Consider the following 27,538-nt stretch of genomic DNA (forward strand, 5'->3'; position numbering starts at 1 on the left):
TATGGTGCAAGCTGTTACTTCAATCAAAACATTGGTACTTTTACTACAAATATAAGAGCAGCTGTGTCGGAGCCATGGACGCTCGTTGGAATGGAAATTTTAATCAGAATTACGGTACTACTGTTTATTTTACAAAGTGCCCTATTTTTCTAGTAAACAAAACAAGCACACACATCATTGTATAATCGTACCACTGACCACTCAATCAATCCTAAATACAAATAAAAATGGCCATGCATAACTGACAGAAACGCAAGGCATCACTAAGTTTGAGTTATTAACCATAAGGGTTCACGTTAATGTGCCAACAATTTATGGAACCACTCCCTTGGACTGAAACGTGAAATGTTTTTATTACAGCAAATTCATCCGAATCTCAACATCTTTCAAACAGCAGGTTAAACATACAAAAGCTCACTTAACATAGTTTATTTTTTATTAAATATGTAAAAAGCAGGTCAAGTTATTCACAAATAAAATGCAAACATGCAACACATTTTGGGGAATGCATAATGAGTGGGACATGAAAAAACATTTACTATTCATAATTATTGACAGTACATGTTTACATTCCTTTTCATTTACACAATATATGACTAAAGCAATATGCTGCACTTCCGATTTCAATCGTAGTAAATGCAACATTATACAAAGTATGTACTGGAATATAGTATGTCAAATTACTCAGTGAACTGACTCGCATCTCCCATACGTTTGGTGGTTCAAAAATGATTTGAAACAAAACAATACTGGATTTTCACTGAATAAGTGAAGGTGGATATAGTTTTCAGTTGGAAGTAAAAAATTAAATAAAAAATAAAAGTTCCTGTAAGACTACTCCACAAATAAAATGGTTCTCCGTTTTCCCATGTTTTGGGGGAACCAAAGTCAAACTCTTTCACTGAAACGCACCATAATCTTACATGAAAAGCACATCGAGCACACCGATTATCAGAAATGTGAATTGGGAAGATAGTCATGACACATTTGTAGTTGGCATTTACACTACTACTTTTCATTCATATTTCAATGACTGTATTGTCTCACTTCATGAGGATGCAATGCAGGTTCTTACACTATGCCTAAGGCTTAATAAATATGGTGAGGGTCTATGGACAGATTGTCCAATACAGATCAAATGTCAGTGCAACGTATGGAAGGAGGTTAGATAAGAGCTACTAAGGGCCCTTCCAGGGCTTTGCTTATTGCATTCTTGTGATTAATATGATAGATACAGTATGTAGAATAAAAAAAGAACGAAGGGAGAGAAGCTGACAAATTAACACTTGTGCTGACAGGTAAGAAGTACCCGTCTGGACTTCAGCATTTCCACACACATCTAGGATGTGAATTGACCTTTCACCCACACAGTCCTTAGAGAAACGTCTGTGATGGTCTGAGCTTGTCTGCTAGTGGAGGCAGTAACAGCGAAGTGAGCGAACCTGCCACAGCATTTTCACCAACGGTCACAAAAACACAGAATATTGAGCAGAGTAGAGGGTAAAAAAAAATGAGGGTGATTCTTGTCATGAGGTGGCTTCATGTGCTCAGTCTTCAAGAGAACAAAAAAAGAAAAGTAAACCATGAGGAAAAACTTAAAATCCTTTTTTGACAGTTCTCACGAAATAAAAACGGGTGGGTAGTTGTGGTAAGGGACGACAACAGTCAGTATTCATCCTGTTCCTGTTGGTCGTCTGGTACCTCGTCTTGGACTTGCTGCTCCGCCTCGTCCACGTCACCTTCTGCCAGTTCCGCTGCTCCTTCCTGAAATGATAACACACATTAAATTAAACAAGCACATAGAAAAATACCACAATGAATCCATTCAGGGCGGGACCCCTTTTGGTGTTTTAAGCATTATGTTATACTTTAGCTATTGACAAATAGCAGATCTAGAAGCTCATAGCGCGACACCGAGTGCCACGGTACGAGCTAGTAGGTCTGCTTTTTTTTTTAAATGTGAAAATGTAGTGCAAAGCTTTGAATATATATTCTTTCCAGGTCACTGGAACAACATATTTTCAGATGGGGGTCGGCGGCCAATTACATATAATTTTGGGGGTCCTTGACATGAAAATGTTTGAGAACGACATAGAAACAGGTTTTTCAGAAAACTGTCCTCAGGTCTAAATGGGTCCTTGCAGACTGGATGCATTTTTCTGAAAACAGTCGGAAAAACGCTGCTAAAATTGTGTTAACAGTGTGCAGGGACCTTTACTTGGTTTTTTTCTTGCAGCAATAGACATTCAATGTAATAAGTGCTTCTCTATAGGTTCCATTCCATCCAGTAAATACTGTATGCAAATGCCACGTTTTTGGGGACCCCCTCGAAAACGAGATGATGCATCTCAAGAGGCTTATCCGCTAAAAAAGTGCCTTGCCGAGTCGAACGTAATCGCCGCAAGAAGACATACGCAACGGAGGGTGAGAGAAATTTCGCCCAGAAATGTCTAAATAAATTTAATAAAATGAAGCACAGTCACATGTGGAAGGGAAGAGCCACCGGCTTTAAAAGCTGGTAGGTAAGCATCAGCAAAACTTTTTGCTGCTCTTCTTTCAAAACAATAATGTTACTGCTGGGTTATTGCTTGAATAAAAACACTCCCGGACCGGTTTAAACATACTGATTTGTTTGGGGGTATAGAAGTCAATATGCTTGTTGTTTCAAATACAACTATGGGATCTGTATTATAACTTGAGATGACCACCACCTTAACTTTACAACAGGTGTTATACACATAAGTTTATGGTATAAATCTAAGCTGCAAACCTACTGCCTTAATTCAAATAAAAGACAACCGATCTCTCTGTGCACAAATACGGTCAGCTACATTACCATTACCATTAGCACTGGAGTCTGGCAGTTTTAATGCCACTCCTGAAGAAGAGATATTGCTTGTTCTGTGAACTTGGTGAAATTGAAAGCGAGGTTCAGTTTTAGTGCCCTAAATATGATGAGATAAGAGATGTCTTCCATTTGTGTGGATTTCCTAAAGTTAAATGATTATGAAAAAATTTAGATATGTTTTGCCAAAGGGGCTTTTGTTGTGGCAGATTGTATTTGTCAAGCTTGGGAGAGAAGACAGAGTACTCTGTATAACTCTGGGCTGTAATGCAATGGATTATGAATATTGTAAACATGCTGTAAACGCAAATGTGAAATGGTGTCTTATAAACCCATGAGGATTGGGTACTTTGTGTGCAGGACACGAAAATAAATAAATGATCAATCAATCATACCAAAACAGGACTTTCTGTGACAAATCTTGGACATCAATTGGTGACACGTGTTCCCAATTCAGGATTGATGCTGTAACACTTAAAAACCACTATAGAGCGTTGCAGTCCCGCCCCCTGTCATGACGACGCCAGGCCCAGGAAATGATTCCCAATGCATTTTTCCCATAGACATTTCAACAAGTATTTATTTAAAGACGGTTACGCCGCGGACAAAGCCAACTCGAGTTGTGACAAATCATGACATGAATAAACACAATATTTTGGAACAAACAATTCATTGAAAAGAAAAAAGTGTTGTTCTAATTCTTTGTTCGGCCCAATTTTTTTTGTTTGTTTTCATGATTTGTCACGACAAGAGTTGGCTTTGTATGACACTTAAAAGGTATTTAAATAAATAAGTTTTGAAAAGTCTATGAGGAAAATGAACAGAGAATCATTTCCTGGGCCCTGGTAGGGGGCGGGACTGCGACGCTCTATATACAAAGAGATGACTGCTGTCTTCCCTAAATTCTTACCAGAAATGTATCGCTCTAATGTGACATTATAAAACAAAAGAGCAGCATGTCTTCTTCTCTGTTGGTTAAATGGGTTTACACTCTGCGTAAAGTACCAGCATATAGCTTCAGCCTCACTGTCACTGCGGTGACAGATATAAATAAGGAAAGAGCGCACAACAACATTGACAGTTCCAGACTCACGACGTGAACTAAGCGCATAGTCATACACTAGGACGGATTTATCGGTTTCATTTTGCGCTGGTGTCTCCGTCGTGCCCCTATGTGCCCAAAAGAACAGATCTACAAGCTAGGCAGCCATGAGGCAGTTTGTTGACATAGCTTGTATGTATGTTTTTTTGGGGTTGGTGCATGCCTCGCGTCACTTACACGTTGGACAGTGCACCATGAACTACCCGACCAGACCACCACCCAAGGTATTCATATTGCGGGACATTTTGCTCTTAAAATAACAACCTTTCTGCTAATGTTACTATCCTGGAGTTGGTTTGACAGACAGTTGCTTAGTGTTAGTCCCCTCAACTGGCTGTTGGCACATAGACAGTGTCTAGATAAAGACTCTCTAGAGCAGGGGTTCTCAACGTTTTTGGCTGGGGACCCCTGGAAATGCTTTGGCCATGTCTCGCGACTGTCTCTGCTCTAGAGGACGCGTTTAAAGGAGAATTCCATACTAAAAGGCTTTCTTACCTTTCTTTGTAGTTGTTACGTCCCCATCAAAGAGGTCCAGGTGTTATTTTGTGCAAAAGCTCCTTATTGGCTATTTCCCCTACCATAAGCCCTAAATGAATTGCATTGAATTGAATGGGATGTATGGGGTGTTGTGCTAATTCGCTTATTTCCATCGCTCAAAATTAGATTTTCTTTGTATATATCATCTCTTCATAATGTAAATAACCCAAGTGGCACACTTTACTACTTATTTCGATGGAAATAAGCGAATTAGCACAACACCCCATACATCCCATTCAATTCAATGCAATTCATTTAGGGCTTATGGTAGGGGAAATAGCCAATAAGGAGCTTTTGCACAAAATAACACCTGGACCTCTTTGATGGGGACGTAACAACTACAAAGAAAGGTAAGAAAGCCTTTTAGTATGGAATTCTCCTTTAATGCCAATAATCCCAAAAAGGAGTGTGACACTATGAAATCTATAAAAGGAATGTCATCCCCAACTAAACCTATTGTGACAAGATAATGAACTTGACTTTGCTAATGAACTAAATACCTTCTTTGCCAGATTTGAATCATTAGACAATTTCTCAAAGTGCACTGAAGGCTGTAACACCTGCGCCCCTCAGACAGAATTACCATCACTGAAGAGGATGTAAACCAAGGAAAGTGTTTCAGCTAATGTGCCGGACGAGTGCAGTGCTTTTTCTCAAGAATTTTCTTGTAATTTTTATCCCACGATTTTGTAACCCATTTTCTTTCTTCAGCCAGTGTCAATTATCTACTGTAATCCTGGGCTCTACACTCCATCCACCAACCAGGGAGAGCAACGGACTGTCCATTCAATGCATGAGCGTCCAAGCCGCTTCTTTTCACCCTGACAGGGTGGAGTTTCCCCGGTAGAACGTAGTGTAGCGCATGGAAGGAACACGTTATTCCAACCAGTTCCTTTCCCCTCCATCACTTGCCCCGGCTGGCCAGGGGGAGGCAGTTTAGAGACCAGGATTACTGCATGTTTTTTGTGAGGGTACCTACCTACCCTAGGGGACACGGGGAGAACATGAAAACTCCACACAGAAACTGATAACGTGGAGGAGAGAACACGTCCCGAAAATCCAATGTCCAAAAGAACATAAGGATTATTATAGACCCATAACTCGAACTTTAGTGATTATGAAATCACTTATACCGAATACCGTTACATCTTCAAGACAAATTATACTCCTGTCAGTTTGCTTATAAAAACAAAAAGGGTTGCGGTACAGAAGATGCGGTTGTTAGTTGTTACACTGTCTAATAAGAATCATGCAAGGGTGCTGTTCTTAGACTTTTCTTCAGCTTTCAATACAGTCTGATATACTGTACTAGTGTCAAAGTGTCACCCTGGAACAGAGGGTGGAAGTGAACAAAACCCTCTCCTCAGCATTAACTACTAATAGGGATGCAGCTCAAAAAAATCAGATAACAAGTTTACAAGAGTACCCGTTATCAATAGGCTTTGTGATTATCAAGCCTGTTATCGAGCATAGCGGCTCATGACGTCATCGTGTTTAAACAATCAAGACAAGAGGCGATCAAGAAATAAATGTAATCATCCATGCTGGCACAAACAGTCAGTCTAAAAGTGTATTGACACCGTCCAACCATGTAAACAAAATGACGCTTTTAAAGTGAAGGTACACATATTAACCAGTTAACAGTTTCTTTAATATGATTTTATCGGTATATAGGTCAATTTCCTTTTGTCTGTTATAAAACTAGTAAGATACTGGTGCTGTTCAAAATGTATTGTCGCCTGTCTTTCCACAAAATAATAGAAAATGCTCGATAGGGGGCTCGATAAGAACCCGGCTCGATAAGCCTGATCGATAAGGTGCTCGTTATCAATAAAAATGAACAAGATCCATCCCTAACGACTAATATTGGTGATCCCCAGGGTTGTGTAAGCCCAGCTATACTTTTCACCCTTTATACTGATAGCTGTCGTACTGAGGAATGTCTGTCTGGATGTTGCACTGACACACCAGACCAATACATTCTAAAGTACTCAGATTATACCGTTTTGATTTCCCTCCTAGGTAGTTCCAGCAATCCTGGACGGCAGCAACACAGTAAATAAGGTGGTTGAGTGGAGTGATAACTACGCTCTCATCATTAACACAACAATCACACCCGTGTGAACTAAGTGGTGCAAATCAGACCCACAGGAAGGCGAGCCGTCCGGCATCCGGAACGGTTGAGAAATGACAGAGTTACCGTGTGGGGGGATTAACAGACAACACTATCTCTCTCACAAGTAATAGTGTGGTATTCTCTATCCCTCCCTCTCTCGCTCTCTCTCCCCGCTCTCTCTGTCTCTCACATGAACTCATGCTCCACATTGTAATTAGCACAACAGTGCAACACACTTTCTCCCTCTCAAAGTGGGCGGAGTTAACCCCTAATCTTACCTGACGCATCGCTATAGAGCGTCGCAGTCCCGCCCCCTCGAGAGACCCGGGAAAGAAATCCTCGTTCATTTTCCTCAGACTTTTCAGAAAGTATTTATTTAAAGACGTTTACGCCTCGGACAAAGCCAACTCTTGTCGTGACAAATCATGACAACAAACACAATTTTTCGGGCCAAACAAAGAATTAGAAAGTAGAAAAAAACGGCAGGTTACGACACTTTTTGTTGTTTTTCTTCTTTGTAATTATTTGTTTGGTCCAAAATATTGTGTTTGTTGTCATGATTTGTCACGACAAGAGTTGGCTTCGTATGACGCTTAAAAGGTCTTTAAATAAATACGTTTCGAAATGTCTATGGGAAAAATGCATTGGGATTCATTTCCTGGGCCACTCGTCGTTCTGAAAGGGGGCGGGACTGCGACGCGCTATACCCGTCACTAATAGTCCTTCTTGTAGCTGGCCCTGGTTCAAATCCGACCCATGACACTTTACTGCATGTCATCCCCTTTCTCTACCACCTTTCCCGTCTCTTCCACTGTACTTAACGGAAGTAAAAGATCAAATGCAATGACAATATGGCCCCGTGTCCGCTAGGCTCTGAGGCCGATTCTAAAAAGCCCTCTAAATCCTGACCTAAGCTTTCTGAAAAACTTAATATTTATATAGCAGCAGCAAAGTTTTTTACATTTTTCAATACTGTACATACTGTACAGAACCCCAAGACATGCTTTCGGTCGAGTCTGTGGTTGTAAATTGTTTGCCATCACAAATGGATCGCCTGCTTTCAGCGGTTTATCGATATACTGTACAGAGTGAGTCGGGTTGTGTGCGTGTCTGCACTGCTCTGTTGAGTCTGTGTGTTCACAACAAGGGAGGGCAAATCTACAGGACCAACAACGCGCTGCGTTACATGATGCGCATTCGGCATAAGACACCATCGTACTACGAGTTTGACTTGCTTAGAGCTCAGGCTGATGCAATCTTGCTGCTGTGTAAGATTACAGGTGCTCAAAGTAGAGGGTAGCACGGCTCCACCCGGAACCGAATATCCGAGAAGAGAACCGAGCCGTTTCGGGCCCATAATATTGTCTTGTCCCTCGTGCAGGGAGGGTAGGATCCATTCCAAAATGTCTCTTTCGGGGCTTCTGAAATGCAGTTACCCGAAAAGGAACAATGAGGATCCGAGCCCTCTCTCTCTGACCCCAATCCCGACGCACACACACACACACACACACACGCACACACACAATCACACCGCCGGCTATATTAATGCAATCATGGCGGCCCCCATGAAACGCAAAGCAAACTACAAATCAAATTGAGCAATGTGGGACAGTTTTGTTTTGAGATTTTTGACGGCTCCGGCAAAGAATGTCGGTGCTGCTAAATGCACTAATATTATGCAACCCTCCGCTCCGCTGCCTCGAAGAGGCTTGGGTAACGTCGCTCATAGACGAGCAGTCTCATCTCTCATGTCATGGTGAAAATAATATAGCAGAGGACACACTATGTGTCCAAATCTATTTAGGATTGGTCGGACCGCGGGTCCAAACCGTCCACTCACAGTTAACAGTCTTTGTATTGAGTTGTGCTTGAAATGTACTGTAATTCTGCAAACTGTTAATAAATATTTCAATCAATCAATCTTTTTTCAATTCAAACCATTTCTTTTTAATATCGGTTAACAGCCCCAGTGCCAACTTATCTAATCAGCAACCAAACTGGTCCCAACTGCCATAGTGTGTTAAGATGATGTCGCATTCACACCAGCATGCTATACTGCGATTAAAACGAATCCTGCTGCGTATTGTCGGAAAGTGCTTCGTTTGGCAGGTGTGAAGCATTCTACTTCACCAAAAAACAGGGGTTTCACTTCGCTTCCTGACTTCGATTCACTGCAGGTGTGAACACTTCGTTTTTTATCTCATTCAAGGTGACATCCAGACAGTGTATTACTTGTTTTAAACTTAATCATCACGCTAAAATATGTACTGTATGTATGTGAAACATTATAGGTTAGAAATAAGCCACATAGCAGTAAACTGGTAGAGCTGGTCGACTGTCTGACTTGTAAACAAACACTTGTAAACAAACACACAAACACACACACAAACACGTGCGTGCTGCGTGTAGCAGAGCTGAAACTTCAAAATAAAATGCCCAAATTGAAGGTGTAGGGCAACGGAAATGGTGGACATTTTATTTTGAAGTTTTAGCTTCAATCTCTACATGTCATCACGCAGCACGTTTTCAGGAAGTAATAAAAAGAAAAGTATGGACTTTTGATATAAAAAAAACACACAAAAATGAGAATTCGTCCATTTTTTTGGCATCCATTGTTAGGTATGCCCATATGATGACCACGGATATGGTCCAAGTGTGAAAAACGTATTTTTCATTTCACTACGCCTTTAACCATTTCACAACGTCTTTAGTCAGGGGTTGATGGATCAATCGGGGGTTGATCGGATCAACCAGGAGTTTTGGACACCGACCTGTTCATCTGCAGAGTAGAGGATCTCCATTAACTGCTCCACAAACGGGGCGGTCTCTTCACCCTGATCCTGGCACAGCGTCTCCACCTCTCGCAGCTTGCTGAAATAAAAGTCTCTCTCCTTCTCCACTCCTTCCAATGCAAGCTTTAATGTGTTCACCTACAAAACAAGATCATTAACATATGCATCAATATTCAACTACACAATGTTTTGTCACATGCAGAACAATACAGCAGGCAACGTTAGCCAACATACTGTAGCAGGCAGTGAAATTGCATATGCTTTGTATCGAGTCGGACGATGCATAGAAGCATTGCTCAGCACTGAAACTGATACCATCACATTACAAAAGGCGGATGCAACTCATTTGGCATTAATGTTTAATCTTAAACAGCTGCTGTTGATTCAGAATGCTGCTGCTCGAGTTCGTACTAATACCAAGAAAGTGGACGTATCACTCCAGTTCTCAGATATTTAACTACACTCCCAGTCCGTCAACAATATATTTCAGAATACTACAGTTAGTTTATAAAAGGATACTTTACTGAACCCAGAGTCAGAGCTAACGTGGAAAAGCAGTGTTCAGTTTTTATGCACCGCAGAAAGTACCTGGAACAAACTGCAGATCTGTCACAACCGTCAGTTCTTTCAAATCAAAGCTGTGGACCTTTCAAAAATATGTTGTTCCAGGGACCCCCAGAAGCTAATATTTGAGTTAAACAGGTTCGCTCTGCCCAGGCGGTGGCGTAACAGTCTGGGCACCCGACTGGTAATGCAGTCGCAGTGTGCCGCGGGTTCGACTCCCGAGCCCGACACGGCCTTTACTGCATGTCATCCCCCCATCTCTCTCCCGTTTCCTGTCAGCCTACTGTCTGTCCCTTCAAAAAACCAATAAAAAAAACAGGTTCGCTCTGAAAGCATATATATATATATATATATATATATATATATATATATATATATATATATATATATATATATATATATATATATATATATATATATATATATATATATATATTCAATGATTTGCACCACATTTTCACGATTTCCCCAAAATAGCAGATCTACAAGATGTATTGATTGTAGATCTGCTATTTTTCAATAGCTAAAGTTTAACATAATGCTTAAAACACCAAAAGGCGTTCCCGCCCAGAATGGGTTAACACTTATGATGCTGCCAGAGCTTGTCAAAATAAAGACGCTAGAGTGCCAAGCAAGCAGATGGGGCAGATTTGATCTCTGAAAAGCACCCTGGAGTTGTTTTTATGTGCAATGGTGTATTCCCTTTGTATTTAGGCTTTCTTCCTGGAGGCTGAACCCTTGACAGTCAAACGTGCCAATGAAAAAAGCAGTAATATCACATTATCAGCCCCACCCCTAACCCCTCCCCCTTTATCATACAACTACAGTTGTGGGTGCGGCTTAAGTTCAGGTGGACCACCACCCATCACCACCCACTAGGCAAACCAGGCATACTGAATGAACTGGTGGGGGTGCCCACATAAAAACGACATTTTAACAAATACTGTAAACATTTTTGAAAAACCTCTTCCTCCAATAAGACCTGATGATCATGTTTTAGGGTGGGAAAAGCTGTTAAAAATGTAAATGCTACATTTTTGCCAAATACCTGTCATGCCTTCAAGGTACACAAATCTATGTAAATGATTGTATGCCTGTACCTGATCATTAAGCAGTGTGACCTGAGCTTCCAGTTCCTTCTCTCCTTTCGCAGGAGGTGTTGCTGCAGGGATCTTTTTGGCCGAGGACGGTCTAGATGACGGTGTTGAAGTCTTGGGTGTAGTAGCAGCACTTGCTCTAGAGACTCCTGCAGCATAAACAGGTTATGGTCAGTGATTGAGCTGATGAGCATAGAATATATGTGGATGGAAATCTGTTGTTAACCCATTTAGACCCGAGGACGATTCTACAAATGTCTTCTAAATCCTGACAGTTTTCTTGCAAAAACCTCATGTTTCTATATCAGTGGTAGGGATGGGTATCGTTAGGATTTTTTCGAGACCGGTACCGATTCCGGTTCTTAACGGTTCCCTATTTCGGTTCCAAAATGGTATAAAATAACTTAAATAAGAGGTCAAATGTTTATTTAACAAAAAAGCTCAATGTCAATTTGAGTATATATATAATGTACAATGAATAGTGTAACATCCTCTCCTTTATTGAGCCATTTGTGGATAATATAGTGATTATTTTAAATATAATATATCTATTCTGTATTTACCCAGGGCAATAGTGTTGTAGGCTACTTCTCTTACTACTAACTACTGACAATGACAAATAAAAGCATGTCTGAGATCTGAGAGCAACACACACACACACACACAAATTAGCATCGCTAATGGGGGGGGGCATCTCCAGCCGATAGGTGAGAACGGCTTTGCCGACGTGCGAATGGTGGGATCATTGAAAACAAAGGCGGCTTGCAGAAATGTGCATGCTGCCACAGTAGGCTATCATTTGTTGTTTTTCTTTTCTTCGCCACCTCTCTTCGACAGTTCGACTGCAAGCTCTAAAGTTTATTAGAGTTTAGTTTAATTAATTTAGAGTCTAAACTAATTGAGCCTCTGGAGTCTGGACCCTACGGCCTACGCCGTGATCACACACACAGACACACACACACACACACACACGCATCCGAGGTGGGTTGATGTTGATTCAATGCTGTGCAGCGCACATGCATGATCATGCAGTGAGGCAACTCAGGCAGCAGAGCACAAGACTCCTGTCCCCTCTCTTAAAAGTTGCCTCCCATAAACTTCACTTGAAAATTACGTTTAAGAAACTTTAATAATGACGTTGCTTCAATGCTTCTCTGCACCGCGCGTCTCTCTGTCTCTACACTCCTCGACAACTCCATGCAGAGAAATAGCCCCGCCTCTGCAAGCCACAAGCCCACAACGCGTCGCTGATGCAACACGGTGTAGGCTTGTAGATCAGCTCTGTTCCCTGCGCTTCTATTAAAAGGGTAGAAAATAAATAAATAGCGTGTGACCGCGTGTCTGTGAGAACCGATAGAGAGAACCAAAATTGAATTATTGTAATGGGTACCCGGTACCCAGGCACGTTCGGTTCGGTACATACTTGGTCCCGAGTTTCGGGACCCACGCCTAATCAGTGGTTCTCAATATTTCCATGTCAAGGACCCCAAATATAACGATTCTTCAAAAATAGCAGATCTACAAGCTCGTAGCGCGCCACACCTGACGCCCAAAGGTGGCACTGAGACAGTTTTAATAAGAATTATGAATCAATTAAATTAGTTATGTCCTGGTGTTCAGTTCAAGTGCAAAAATTCTATGGTGCAGTAAATGGAGACTTTCGATTAACAGAGAGAAAACTGTACAGCAAAGTAACCACAGTTTTATGTTCGGGTCAATATCTTTGACTTATTCCCCCTCATACAAATACTTTGGTTTTGTTTTTCATGAATATATGAGTTTCTCTGAGGGAAAGAATGTATTGGCTGACTCAGCAGGTAGAGCATTAGGTGCCATATTAAGTAAAATGGAATTTTGCCCTGATTTAGGTTTTGCTACATTTACCAAGCTCTATGACGCCATGGTCTCTTCCATTCTGTTTTATGCAGCAGGTGTGTGGGGCTATTTTTTAAATAACCTTCATTGTAACATTAATACAGTCAAATATAAACTGTCAATGTTACATCAGCAGAAATGGAGGGTGGACATTGTGAAGAAGGCGAAATTAAGAAGTTATATTCAATTTAAAGAGGACTACATGACTGAACCTTATGTTGCATTTAATTTAAAAAGAGGACAGAGGTCCCTCTGTGCCCAGTTAAAATCTGGTGCTTTACCTCTGGCATTTGAGGTTGGCAGATATACTGGCGTTCCTGAGGAGCAGCGACTGTGTGCTCTTTGTGACCTGGGAGTTCATTTTGTTTTCTATTGTCCACTATACCATGATTTAAGAAACGTTTTATTTGAAAAAATTCAGGATAAGAACCCATATCTGTTTTGGATGTCTGAGTGTTTTATGTTAAATTGGTTGTTCAGTAATGAAGTTTTTGTTTTTGGAAAATGTATAGAGAAAGCATGGCAGTTACATTGGAGAACGATGTATCCATGAGTAACTGTCTATTTGTGTATATGTATTATTATATATGTACAATTTTGTGAGTGTCTTGTATGCCCGTGCGGGCTGGGCATCTTATGATGTAGGACACTTTAATAAAAACTATCTATCTATCTATCTATACATTATGTATATTACGAATAGCATGTTAGCCTAGAAGCAGGGGTACTCAACTAGAAATTCTGAAGGTCCACAAATCATTTTTGAATAAGACCATGGTCCGGTCCCATGCACACGCGCAAATAAAATTGCACGTCGCGGGCCACATAGGGCCCCACAGGGCTCCCCCCCCCCCTCACCCCCACCCTTAGAAACGCTTATGCCTGTTTAGTACAGTCAAATCAAGTTTATACAAATCGGGTCCCCTCTGGGGTGTAGAGAATGAGAATGTTTTTTTTTCTTTGAAATATATTCACCTCCAAATATCCACAGCAAATAATTAGGAGAGGTATTGTTGTGCCTGCTTAATAAGATAAATAGCCTCTTTAAAGAGAAATAGCAAATTTGACTACCAAGACTTTGTCCACTGAGGTTTAACAATCCTAAACTCACCCTTTGCCTCATCATAATACCTACGGATTAGCGGTTGAAAATGGATGGATGGATAATACCTCACAAACACCAGCAACAGTGGTGTCAGTGGACTCATCCAATAATAGGGAAATTAATTCTGCATTTTGTATTCCATCACAAAGCTGTTTGGACACCAGCCAGTAATACAGTACATTGGACAGGACATGAGCTACGGACACTCAAAAAAAAGAAGAAAAAAAAGAAAAGATGGAAACTATGTGTGCTATGTATTAACTGTATGTCCTCCTTCCGGAAATAAAACTGAACTGAACTGAACATTGGTTGCAGTGGAATCTGAGAGTGGGATTTTTATTTTTTTTATTACTACTATCAGAGAATGGCTGGTGCTTATGCTTACCCAAAACGCACGCCATTTTGAGTGAACACTGAGCTTTTCTACATTATTTTTGCAGCAATGCATGCGTCTGCCACCATACACACGCATTCATTTCCCCGTCCCCCTCTTGACTCTAACTGTTGAATGGTTGTGTATGGGTCGGTCCACATTCAGAGCGCTGCGTCGCTCGGCATTCAGCGAATACAACGGAGAATTCAACTCGCAGTCGCTTTTTCCCCCCTCTTTTCTCCTCTAATTTGCCCAGGGTCCACAGAGAGGTGTCCGGTCAGGGACCGCCTGTTGAGGACCATTGCCCCTAGAGCCATTACTTCCATTGTCCATGTGGCATTCTTCTTACCTGCGGTAGGGGAGCTTGCTGCATGGTGGGACTTCTTTGGCAGGTTGAAGATCTGCTCGCCAGGATCTGGTGGAGGAATGGCATCCTGGCCCTGTCTGGCTTGAAGAGGGTCATACTCCTTACCGTCGTAGTTGGCGTCAAAGAACTTCTTAAACCACTGGATGAAGTCGAGATTGTCCTGAAATCTGCCTTTAACTAGCTTCTCCACGGGAATAATCTGATTAGAAGACGAGGAGGGGGAGGGGAAAACCTCAGTTAAAATAATACAAAGACATCGGAAAAAGCGCTGTGTTTAATTTGTGTGTGTGCCAAGTGAAGCACATTTAGAAAAACAACACGAAGGTGAAGCCATTACAAACACTGTAGCGTTAGCATTAAGCAAACCCACCTTATCAACATTCATCCTTTTGAATGATGCCTGCAGCACTTTAAAGTTATGAATGTACTCATGCTCCAGTTTGGCTTGGAACTTGACCTTCTTAAGGCTGATGCAGCCAGGGAAGAGCATGTCCATAAACTGGCAGTAGGCAGCTCCTACAATGGCAGGGGAAAAAAAGATATAACTGCAATAGCTATAGACCAGTTATTGAAAAGGTCCATACCGGCATTTCTTTCATGTTATAAGCATTGACTTTACTTTAGATTTTTTAACTTGTTGTTTTTTGTTTGTTTTTTCAACTGTCATTCACAACATATTTGAAGACATCCACACAACAACAAATATATCTCTTCCAGAAAATAGTCCCTGGAGAAATGATAGTGTAGTTTTACGAATTAAATTAAAATAACCATCAAGTCTGCAGTATCTCCAGTATCACGTGTGGTTGGGCAGGGGCCATAAATAACCCATCAAAAGTAAAATATAGTGGAAAGTTTGGAAACGCATAGAGGAATTGGTATTATTTACTTTCACTAGACTCATGACTTAACACTGTTGCTGTTTACTAGACAGAGATGTGGCAAACTCTACATCTTATTTATAGATTCCTAACCTCTCCAAGAGGAAGGTGCAGATGTTTTCTAGGCTGCTTTTAACATACCTATGTTAAAGAACCAACCAGACCATCACTGTTGTTATGTTAGTGACAAAAAGAAAACAGAACTAAAGCATTCCTCAAAACTTGGGATTGCAGAGCTGGTAGGACAAGAGAAAGAGGAAGCCGTGAGCAGTTTGAGCACGTTTTTGTTTTGTTTTGAAGGAAGAAGTTTGATTTATACCTGAGGAGAGCTGCTCCACTTTAGTGTAGTTCAGGCAGAGAAGATCGTTTACCCAGGCAGTGATGTCATGCCTGCTCATAGTCTCCTGGGTTATTGAGGTAGAATATACATTGACCGCCATCCCCCAGCTGAAAATGAAACATCACAAAATAATGGTCTTGGTTCAGAACATGAACACTAGCATCCCTATTCTGCATGTGATAATAGGCAAACATTTAGGCAAAAATGAGCATCACAACGCTTTGTGAACTTTAAGTACTATAGGGTTAACTGTACTATTATTGACAAAAACAAGCATCTGTGCATACACAGCCTAAAGCAGGGGTGGGCAACATTGAAGCTGGAGAGGGCCTATGGTTCCACACTCACTCCAGAGGGCCACATTGCATATACTCTCGTAGCAAAAATGGCAGATGCTGCTATTACTTTTTTTGAATTTGAATTGAAATCCTGAATTATATTTTTTGATATTTTTTAATTGAAATCCTGAAATGTAACATTTGTATTTAATTTCAAAAGCATTTAGTTATACTTATGTTAACCTCATGAACTTAAATGCAAATACATTGGACATAAAAACAAAAGACAAAAAAACATTGTAATAGTCATTAAGCTACTATAGACCGACGTAATTAAAGCAGGCCATGTTTGCATGTTTGGAATTGTAACAGCTGAAATCAATAATATATCAGTATTCCAATATTAACAGAGTTAACAGAGTGAGGGCCGCCAGTTCACCATGTATGTCCTAAAGAATTAGTCAAAATTCCAGACCAAAAATAGTGTCCGAAAAGTCAATACCACCATTACGAACTATGATAATTGAGCTAAATACATAGGACCACAATGGAAACAAGTCCCCAGGACTTTGTTTGCGTTATCCTTTCAGCTTAATGTCTTACTATAGCACATGCTGTTTACATGTCTGACTAAAAAGTATTCAATCAATCAATAGTGAGTTAGTGTGGTTCAGACATCAAGCAAGGAGCAAAGTCTCAATTGGAAATGCAACAACTCTGAAATGTGCTGCAATCCTTCCAATGAAAAATTATAATATCCCACAGTATTTCAACAACTTGAGTCTACTCTAAATATAGTTTGGTAGGATAGAATATTTAAATTATTTCAACCAAAAGGTCAAACCTAATGTGTCAATGTTATTTCAATATGCTTCTTTGTCTTTTCCCACAGCTGGTTTATTTCTATGGTTTATTTATGTAAAGCATGATGATGTCAAGTACTGTAGAAAATTCAAAGCTATGGGTGATACTTGAATAGGCCAATTATGAAAGCATAATCGTGCATAAAGCACAGGGAAATAATCCATTGAAAGGTAGGCTAAACATACTTTTCACTTAAATTGGAAAAAGGTCTGCAGGAATTCCAGAATAAATTATTTCGAAATAATGTCAGTGTTTCTCTTTAAACTGAAAAAAGGTGATTCAGTCATGTACAGCTACAGGCGATGGCAATGCTCTCAACAGTAAACGGGGGAAGCTGGATAGCAAAAAACCTACACATCTGTACTTGATTGGATTAGATTACATTGACTAAATATGTACTGTAGTCTGTAATTACATCATGCCTAGAAATCATTATTCCACTCTCAAGAACAAAAGCTTCCCAAAGCTTATAGGTGGTGCAGGCAGGGTGTTATTTTGTATAACAAACCGTGATTATTATCATTAAAGATATGTCAGAGAGCCTCCATAGTGACTTCTTGGGAAGGAAACTGGGACAGTGGGTATCATGTCAACAAAGCGGATGTCTGTTAGCTTTGTTAGCCATGCAGGGACACATTATAGCGGCGTACGGGCTGTGCAGAATTGCCTGGGAACGATTTACACACAGGAAAACGATCATGAGCAACTTATTAAAATGGGGGGTTTTACGTGTGACAATACGACTGTCTGCAATACATTCACCCGCAACACATGATCAGCATCAAACATGACATGTCATGATGAAAATATTCTAGCAGAGCAGAGAGGGGCGGCTGTGTTTTCGCAGGACATTTTTGACAAGCTCCCTGTCTGAGCACCGCGGGGGAAAACTCGTCTTCAGTGCGGTGTGGGTCTACGGCTGTACTCGACAAAATGCCATTTATCCGATTTTTATATCGGCCATGGGGTGTTTCTTGGAAGGGCCTTGGGGCGATTTGCGCCATAGTAGCTCCACTGATAAGACCAGAGCTCTCTGAGAGCAGACATGGGGGTTATTCCCCCAGTCTGCTGTCAGCCAGTCAGTCAGTGTTGTTGCATCGCCTGTAATAGGCTGTATATGAAATAAAACGGTTTAAAAACGCGCCGTTTCTTTCTTTCTTTTTTGCAGCATCTTTAATTCTAAATGAAAGCCGTTTCTATGAGCCCACCACAACAAATGCGGCATTACAACGGTTTACCTGTAGGCGCGCTCTCCTCGCACTGTGTTTTTTCTGTAAGGAATGATGTTGGATCCGTTGTCCGGGAGGACCGGGACGATGTCGTTGTTATTCTCTCCATTTGGGGAAAGTGCTTGGGTGGGACCAGGCATTTGGGTCTCTAAAATATTGGAACAGATTATTCTGTTCACCTCCTCTGGCTGGAAAAAAAGGAACGATGCGAGGCTAAGAAAAGTGCCGCACCTCGGGCTTGTTCTCTCCCTGCTTATTCTTCACAAATCTCAGCCAGTCTAGTGACGTTGCTGCACCCTGTTCACGTGACACCGATGGGGGCGGCTGCCTGTTCACCGATCTCTGATAGTAGGTTAAAGAAATATAGAATATAGTACAACAAATACGATTGATTGATTAGTATTGTTTGTTAACTGAAGATGTCCACTATAGCCTAGCCAGGTCCAGTCAGATTTTTTTTAAGAGAAAATCCTAAAGTTGTTAGGCTAGTATATGCTAAAAAGTGAAAAACCCCTTAATGAATGCAGCCTCTCAGACAATCTGAGGAGTTTTTCTGTGATTGAAAGATGCAGCCAGTCCAGTTTCTCTCTCAAAACAATGGGCGGCAATCAGTGGTTCCTTTGCATCTAAAGAGGACATGCCAGGAAAAGAAGGCTTATCATTTGTCAGGGTGATAAGAATTGGTCTGATGCCAAAGGCCACCTCTCTGACCTCACATATTCATTCCTGCAGTCGAAGCATCTACTATGTAGCTGTTAGCTGTATAATCCAATCGTGTATCTAAATGAGTATCTGTCCAACTGCCTGCATGGCAAAGAGCAGAAGACCAATCAAAATGGCAGTACCCCCCCCCCCCCCTCTTCCAGATGTTTTTCAAACGTTATTGTTTTACAGCACTTTTACAATCACCAGACTTAATTATGCTTTTTATCACTGGCCGCTAACAGAAATACTATAGTCTATAGTATCTATATTAACAGAATAAATGCAAAATGATTATAAATATTATATATATAATATATAGAACATAAAATAATCTACAGTACTTAAAACTACAGCATAAAGCAATGTTCAAATCCAAGAGTGTTTGATAAAGTGGCTTGAAAAGTACCAACATATAGGAAAGTAATGTCTGGATAAAATTACTGGATAAAATTATAATAATTGTAAATCTGCCTAGAACAGGCTGTACTCCAACAATTCAGTGAGAGGGCAAGTAGAGTACGGGTCAAGGAAGCCACAATGACCCAAGGCAACTCTTGTAAAAGTTAACAACTTGAGCCCTAATTTGTACTTCGCTGTACAATGGTGTCACACGTTGAAAATAGGCAGTTACAATGTGTCGCTGTGGGCTTCCTGGTAGGATACCAAAATGTCCAAAATAAGGATGCCAGGTTGAAGAAAACATCTCTGTCTGCAACAGAACAATGCCTTGGGATTAAAGGTAGTCCATCTTCCAGCAGAACAATGACACAAAACAAAAGCCACTAAGCCAGTTCAAAAAGGTCAATATCCTGGAGAGCAAAGTCAGAGCCTGGTCAGAATGTGTTGCAGGACTTAAAAACTGCGATTAAATGAACTCTCCGTCCAATTTGGAAGTGCAACAATTTTAGTTAAACAACTGTACAAAGAATGATCAATAATTGAAATCTCCAGATGTGCAACTGCAAATCTGACAGACATATATTCAAGGGCTGTGATTACCAAAGGGGGTGAATTTTGGAATCAAATTTGAATAGATAATCACAATGCTTTTTCCCTATGACATTATGAGTATTGTTTTTATTTAGATGAATTAAAAAAACTATTGCCTATTATTTAATGTTGTACAATGCTAAAATATGAAAAAGACCAAAGGGGCTCGTAGGTAAAAACTAAAATGTGTGCAACTTCTGATACTTTGTCTTGCAGTGCAGTACATTAGCACTGATAGGATTAGCAAAAATCGTAGAAATCGTAGCAAAAATTGCCGATCTACAAGCGCAAAACGCGTGGCAGTGCGACACATTTTGAGCTTGTAGATTATCTATTTTTGCTATATTTGAATTTAAATCCTGAATATTTTGTTAGCTATTTATGAATTGGAAAAGTAACCTTTCTATTTAATTTCAAATGCATTTAGTTATAGTTATATTGACTTTATCTACCAGCTCAGTGGCCTTGTGGTTAGAGTGTCCGCCCTGAGACTGGGAGGTTGGGGTTCAATCCCTGGCCGGGTCATACCAAAGACTCTAAAAATCGGACCCAATGCCTCCCTGCTTGACACTCAGCATCAAGGGTTGGATTGGGGGTAAGTCCCTGCGACATACTAGCGTCATGTCCAGGGGGTGTACTTGTACATCAAGCTGCCTCACGCTACAGAAACAGGAGATAGGCTCCTGCCCTATGGGCCCCATGGCTCGGCAAGGTTACTTACTTATATTTGACTTTATGAACTATTATACATACATTGGACATAAAAAAGACAATAACATTTTAATACTAGTAATTAGCTGAAATCAATAATATATATTAACCTGCGGGCCGCAGCCCCTGGGCCGCCAGTTGCCCATGTATGATGTACGTATGTGATTTCATACACAGCATAAGAAATTCCAACTCCATCATTTCAGTTGATGAATGTCACGATGCCTTTGACCCTCCGGGCCCCGGCATATGAACTTGGACCCCCTCCCCCCAGTATTATTTTAATACTACTAAATGAATGCCAAGTCCCTCATAGTCATACTAGTTTCAATATGCAAGACTATCTTATGTACTGTACATCATGTACATGAAGACACAATTATTAGTTTTTGGTAGTTTAAAATTGCGCATGCATAAAGTGAGTGGCAAATCGAGTGGCAAAGTGAGTTTAACGTTGTTTAATGCAATCAGATATGATTTTGCTACTCAGTAGGCACAACTTCCGTCTGTGAACGCCGTCTGTGAACGCCGCGCGTCAAAACAGCCGCCTCCGTTATTTTCAATGAACCTATCCCACACCGGTGGCGTCAGATGCGCGTTCACGCCTCGCCTGACGCTCCGATACGGCGCTGTTCTATTTTCCAGGCGTTGCCGCACGGCTTCTATCCGGGAATCCGTGGGCGTGGCTGGCCAGCCGCGCGGTAGCGCGCCGCGTCCTGTGGGTGTTGCTGTGCGGATGTGCCGCTTCACAGACGGTGTGTGTTGGGCTTGAAAGAATAAGCAGTAAGCACCCACTGAGGTGCTTCTGTGCTGTGTGCCTGGTTCTTATCTAATTAAAAAATATATCCATATTCTGTGTATTCATACGTGCTTGTGCGTATTGCCCTGCACGCATATATCTATTTTACATGCATTAGTATACATACACAGTGTAAATGTTTAGTCTTGATATACAAGGTGTCGTGTATGTGTGTGTGTGAGTACATGTCATGTGTTTAAATATTGAGGTAGGTTTGTGAGCTATCAGCGATTGTGTCAATTTGTGTGTTACATGTAGCTTCTACACACAAGCATACAGGCAGACATACAGGCGTTCCCCGAAGCAGTCCATTACTCCATTACCCAGAGTACTAGCCTAATCAATGGCTACGTTTACATGGACCGTTAAATCCCCTTTTCATTCAGAATAAAAGTTAAATCCTATTAAAAGTTGACACCTACAAAAACTTAAATCTGAATGAAAATGGCCAATCTGACTTAAACTTAGATCTGATGTAACTGACCGGTTTATTCCATTTTTAAATCCTATTGAAACAATCGTGGACTCATGTAAACACTCATTCGGATTTAAGTTCATTCTGGTCTTTCTGTGCATGCTTGTTTCCATGTAATTGGTATGGCTATATTATGCTCTTGTTTTGCGATTAATTATAAGAAACTAGACATTAATTTTACATCTCTGAGAGCAACCTCTCATAGGCTACAGGATACATCAAATATAAAGTAATATGGCATAAAAGTGTTTTTTTATTATTATTTTGTTTTACCTGAAATGTAGTGGAAAGTATTGGAAATTGGAAATACTCAAGTAAAGCAGAAATACCTACAAAAGAAATTGTAGAGTAAATGTACTTATTTACTTTCCACCACTGGAGGTAAACATATCCGCCCCGCCCCCTATCCAATCAGAAGCCTTCCCAGCCCCAAACCTGATGTGGAATGAAATAATGGCATTTAAAAGTATTGTCCATGTAAACACTCATTCGGAATGACCATTTCCAATGTAAACACGCAGCAAAAAACTTACTTCTGAATTAATTAATTCTGAAGTTTTCATTCTGAATGAAAAAGCCCTCATGTAACCGCAGCCATTGATGAGTTTAGGCCTGGGATCCTGAATGCAGTACCACAACTGAGAGTAACCAGTCTACTCTACTCTGCTCTGCTCTGCTCTAGAACAACAAGATATGGAAACATGTGGTCAATGCCAGGTCAAATGTGCTCCTCACTACATCAGGTGATGGTGAGCCAAATCGCACAACGATGCATGATCAATCAATGAGTCAATAACACAAATGCCACAACTGCCATTGCCAATGAATTAATGCTTGTCAGTGCATTAGGTTTGTAAGGCTGTATGAATGCATTGTACAATGAAGTCCTGACTCCCAAAGCAAACTAGCAAGTCTTTTCAATTCCAAAAGTGACACAAACCGTATAACATAATATCTACTACCGGTAGTTACTTATATATTACACAGCACAGGCTGTTTTAAAGGACAACTTTAGTTTTTCTTTTCAACCAAGGTTCATGTTTTAGATTGTTATTAGAGAAAGTAAAAGTTTTTTTTTCATTTGCTGCTTTCTTTTGTTTTAAGGACTTTAGCTGTTTTTGACAGGGGGGCAGGGGCATTCGAGCTAAATATGTATTTTTTTTACAAAATGTTATAGACACCAAGAAATTACATCTGGCCACAAAAGATCACAAGGATCTACTGAACGTGAAGGTAGCCTACTGGGAGAAAGCCACACTGCGTGGCATAGGCTCAATATGTCAGTTTGACACATTCAGTAGATCCCATGATCTTTTGTGGCCAGATGTAATTTCTTGACTAGTAAATAATAATTAAAAATAAATCACTATCTCATCTTTTACTTTCTCTAATTACAACCTAAAACATGAACCTTGGTTGAAAAAAAACTAAAGTTGTCCTTTAATTTAATTTGCTGACCTAGCAATTGCCCTATGATGGGAGTTGCAACTTGCAAGCAAAATTAGCAAATACATATTTTTTTGTTCTTGCTTCAAAGTGAACTTTACGTACTGTAGTACGTACATTGTGTTGGGGGAACGGGGAAGGTAACTGTGGTGAGAACTGGAAATAGAATGATGTAACCATCTGAGCACTTAACTTAAACCCAGAATTGTGGCCTGTATGTACTTTAGAAATACTGAAGTTGGCCCGGACGTTATGCTCAACCGTCTGGGCACCTAGGCTGCTGAGCCTGTGCCGCGGGTTCGACTCCCGATCCCGACGGCCCTTGCTGCCGGTAGTCAACCAGGCCTGCAGTAGGCTAGAAATACGAGGAAATGACAGAGGGAGAAATCAACTTTTAACGACCACCCGACAGGGGTTTTCATGTTGCACGGTAAGACTACGGTCATTAGTATTATTATTGCCATCCCCTGGGTGGGTCAGTCGTGTAACTTTCGACGTTAAGCCGTGTATAAGTTCAACAACACACTAACACAGCCATGCAAAATAACATTGACAGCTATGAGGAGGCTCGCTTGGTCTCTGATGCTGGCCTTCAAAGCAACCAAATGTATGGCACCCCCATACTGTAGCTTGCAAGTCTGATCGGATCATCGAACCCTATACAAACCCTCCCGTGCGGCGCATGCTCAGATCAGGCAATGCATGGAAATAAAAAAACGCTCCACACGTTCCAAACTTCAAAACTATGGAATGCACTTCCCATTGCAATCAGAACGGCAGACTCACTCCCAATCTTCCACCGTAGTATGAAAACCCACCTCTTCAGACTCCATCTTTGCCGTAGCACTTGCCCCAGCCTCGACAACCTTACAGGTGTATGCAAATGCTCAATTTATGTAACTTAGATAGCATTTTATGTAGACGTAGCACTCTATAGTGTATACGCATAGTTTCATTATATAGATATACTCCACTGCACGGTTCTTAGCTCACGTATGATTCTTGAATATTGTATGTATTTAATGTATTAACAATACCATGTTTTGTTCTTGCTTACTGTAAATCGCTCTGGATTAAGAGCATCTGCTAAATGCCTAAATTGTAGTGCTGAAGTATCCTTGAGCAAGACGCTGAAGGTTGAACTAGGGGTTCAGCCTTGTATGGTTTCCTCCGCCATCGGTGTACGACTGTATTGCACAATCTATGTAAAGATATATAAATGCATCATTTACCATTTTACCATACACTCTCACATAAATGTGCTTAACCACATGAACTCTACCCTAGTACACCTATTCTGGGCTGCATCTCATAATATGCAACTCTGCAAAGAGATTTGGTGTAGAGGGGATAATGTATAGACCCCAAGGGTACCCCAGTCAAGAAGTAATAGGGCTTAAGTGGTTACATTTACATAATTATTCATTAAACTGTGTCTAGAGCCCTGTCTAGAGCTGTGTCCAGCGTGCATGCATATGTGTTCACGCGCATTATTAGCATGTTGTCATAATAATTACTTGTTAGTAATAATAGTGTGTTGGTATTAAGCAGACGTGTTTCTTAAGAGCAGGACGTATCTCTCATGTATACTTCCCCCCGTGCCATACGTGTCTCTGTGCGTCTCTCTCTCTCTCTCTCCGTTTCTCCGATTGGTGCATTTGGAAGCATGCGCATTGTGCACACGTCATAGGTGTACAGGATATTGACACTTTTAGTATGTTTAGGTGGTGGTGCTGCTTTCTCTCGGTCTGTTTGTGTGCGGTGCACACATGCGTGCATGCAGCATAGTCGTGCGGCAAGACATGAACAAGACAAATGTGATCAACAGGACTTGACAACAGTGTCAAGTCCTGCAGCTGTTGATCTAATTTGCCTTGTGAGGGTGTAAGTGTACACTAACTTTTTGTTTTTACATGCACAGATGATCAACTAGTAGTGTTGCATGGCTTAGTTTCAGTCAAATCAAATGGAGGAGCAAATTGGCATAGTGTAAAATAAATCCCATACAACAGACGGACAGCCTTGTGTATGTGTGTCATACCCTGGAGGGAGGGACAGTGAGTCTGTGATTATTTAGAGGGTATGCACATGCATAAAGTGAGTGGCAAATCGAGCGGGAAACGGCAAAGTGAGTTTAGCATCATTTAATGGACTTTAATGGACTTTGATGTTTGGTGTATGGGCTGTCAAGGACAGAAAGTCGTTTTTTGACACAGTCGTACTGTACGGTAACAGTTAGGCCGAAACGTTTTATTTCTTTGTCCACTCTGTCTTCAATAAATTACTTTGGGAGATTTAAAAAACGGTGTGCGGATCTCCTCTCTCCTTTCCGTCTTTTTTTGGATCCTGCACCCGTTGGAATTTTTGGCTGTACGTGCACCATCTTGACCATTCAAACCAGGCAGTTACCATAATAACTCCCCAATCATATACTAATATAATGTAGTACCACTTGTTGCTATTTAATATGTTGCCTGAAGGCAGCACCTGGGCAGGGGTGCGTGTGGAATTCTGCTTTCAGAATGTATTGTGTGTAGGCCTGTTCAGAGTCATCGGCTTCCCTGACTGAGCACAGAAGAATCATTTTTCACATGAATAAGACGTGCAAACGTAGACTTTACACATGCTGACAGCCAGGTCACCAACTTATAAGTATATATGCAATATCGAATCACACTCTCTAAACAGAAGCATATGGTTTTAATAATCTATATAAGCCTCTGTATGAGGTATGAGCCTATGGGACAAAGGTTTACAATGTTAGAGCCATGTGATGCGAGTGAGCTGTGGTCTGGACCCCAAGATGTTAAGTATTTAAGATTAACTATATTGTGAATGATAGATTAAGGGACTATGAACACCAATTGACTTTGGATCGAACGTCATACTCAGTTTTCTTCACATTCACAACCAGGCAGGCACGAATGGAATTTCTAATCTAAAGCCCATATGTTAGATTAAAAGCAACAAGGAAATTACAACTCCTCGAAGTTTATTGTAGACACGCAAGCACTGTCTGTGACTGAGCTCCATCTGTGATGCAGAACAAAACATGATGAAAAAAAAGTGTTTATATATCGGTTTTAATTTGAACAGCGACAACTTTGTGTGCATCTAGCTCTATAAACCATAACAATTTTGAATGCCTCTTCACCAGCCATTAGCCCTGTTAGCTTACGTTAGCTTAGCTAGCGATGAGAGAAACTGGTTGGCTCAGCATGATCAAATCAAATGTGACAGTGTCGGCCAGAATAAATCAGCCAAAGCAAGTCAGTGATTTAACTCCTGAGACCCGGACATGATCTGAGAGGGACCACTGTCCACTGTAACCGAAGCTGTCATTAGGTCCATACTTTGACAGAGAGCTACTACTACACAGCAGCACAATCCAACCACAGAACTCGTATATGTGAACTAGCACGACTATATCCACTCTCGGAAAAGAATGCAACAAGTATTACACAACATAATGGACGTTTTCGAGACAAATCGCATATGGTTGGACTGATTTAGACTCACCAGTGAACTCAGATCTCCAGGTACACGGTGTTAAAAGCTGCTATATTTCCCTGAGTCAGTCACACACACACACCCCACCCTCAAACCGCCCATGTCCACTCACATGTGACGCTAAAAACGCACACATGTTTCATTGGATAGCAGGTCGCCGCTGCCACAACTGATTGGTTGAGCTGCAACATCTGTTCTGGGTTTGGCCAATCATATCTTCAAGCGTTGCCCATTTGAGTACAGCTGCCTGCCAGCCGCCTGCCAGATGTTAATTCCCCTTGGCTTTCACAGAACGGGTGCGAAACTGGCCCCCGTAAAATCTGAATCCCCCACCCACCCCTTTTCCCCCTCACTGTAGGCCTATATGTTTTTCTTTTCCTTTTTACCTCCTCCTTACAGGTGTAATGCTTAGGGTGTCGTCCACAGTTAAAAGTTTTGTATTGAGTTGTGCTTGACAACTGTCCAAACTGTTAAGCCATATTAAACCGAATGTAACGTGACTATACTGATTGTCTGTATGTAACATTTACTATTTGT

General features: G+C 41.0%; 1 protein-coding gene across 3 annotated transcripts; it reads right to left on the reverse strand.

Moving 5' to 3' along the window:
- Positions 1–334: 334 nt before the first annotated feature.
- On the reverse strand, positions 335–27,092 carry mapre2 (microtubule-associated protein, RP/EB family, member 2). 3 transcript variants are annotated; one of them, XM_083781135.1, is made up of 8 exons: positions 27,011–27,041; positions 18,375–18,553; positions 15,974–16,101; positions 15,144–15,289; positions 14,756–14,972; positions 11,057–11,202; positions 9,372–9,530; positions 335–1,764 (listed from the first exon to the last, which is right to left on the reverse strand). In XM_083781135.1, the coding sequence occupies exons 2-8, from the start codon at positions 18,503–18,505 to the stop codon at positions 1,666–1,668; spliced, it is 1,026 nt and encodes a 341-aa protein (XP_083637261.1). In that variant the 5' UTR covers positions 18,506–18,553; positions 27,011–27,041; the 3' UTR covers positions 335–1,665. The 3 variants fall into 3 exon arrangements, with proteins under 3 accessions (XP_083637261.1, XP_083637262.1, XP_083637260.1); XM_083781136.1 differs by lacking the exon at positions 18,375–18,553 and having other exon boundaries at positions 27,011–27,092; XM_083781134.1 differs by lacking the exon at positions 27,011–27,041 and having other exon boundaries at positions 18,375–18,639.
- Positions 27,093–27,538: the final 446 nt, after the last annotated feature.

The sequence above is a fragment of the Protomyctophum parallelum genome (assembly GCF_964188405.1).
Source record: "Protomyctophum parallelum genome assembly, chromosome: 14".
NCBI classification, from domain to species: Eukaryota; Metazoa; Chordata; class Actinopteri; order Myctophiformes; family Myctophidae; genus Protomyctophum; species Protomyctophum parallelum.

What these genes read in the sequence shown, in the direction of transcription:
- mapre2 (XM_083781135.1), bottom strand. Translation starts at nt 18,505, where the DNA reads ATGCCTGGTCCCACCCAAGCACTTTCCCCAAATGGAGAGAATAACAAC. An exon ending in CGAGGAGAGCGCGCCTACAG is followed by an intron (nt 16,102 to 18,374) that starts GTAAACCGTTGT and finishes TTTCATTTTCAG; the next exon opens with CTGGGGGATGGCGGTCAATG. An exon ending in AAAGGATGAATGTTGATAAG is followed by an intron (nt 14,973 to 15,143) that starts GTGGGTTTGCTT and finishes TCTTCTAATCAG; the next exon opens with ATTATTCCCGTGGAGAAGCT.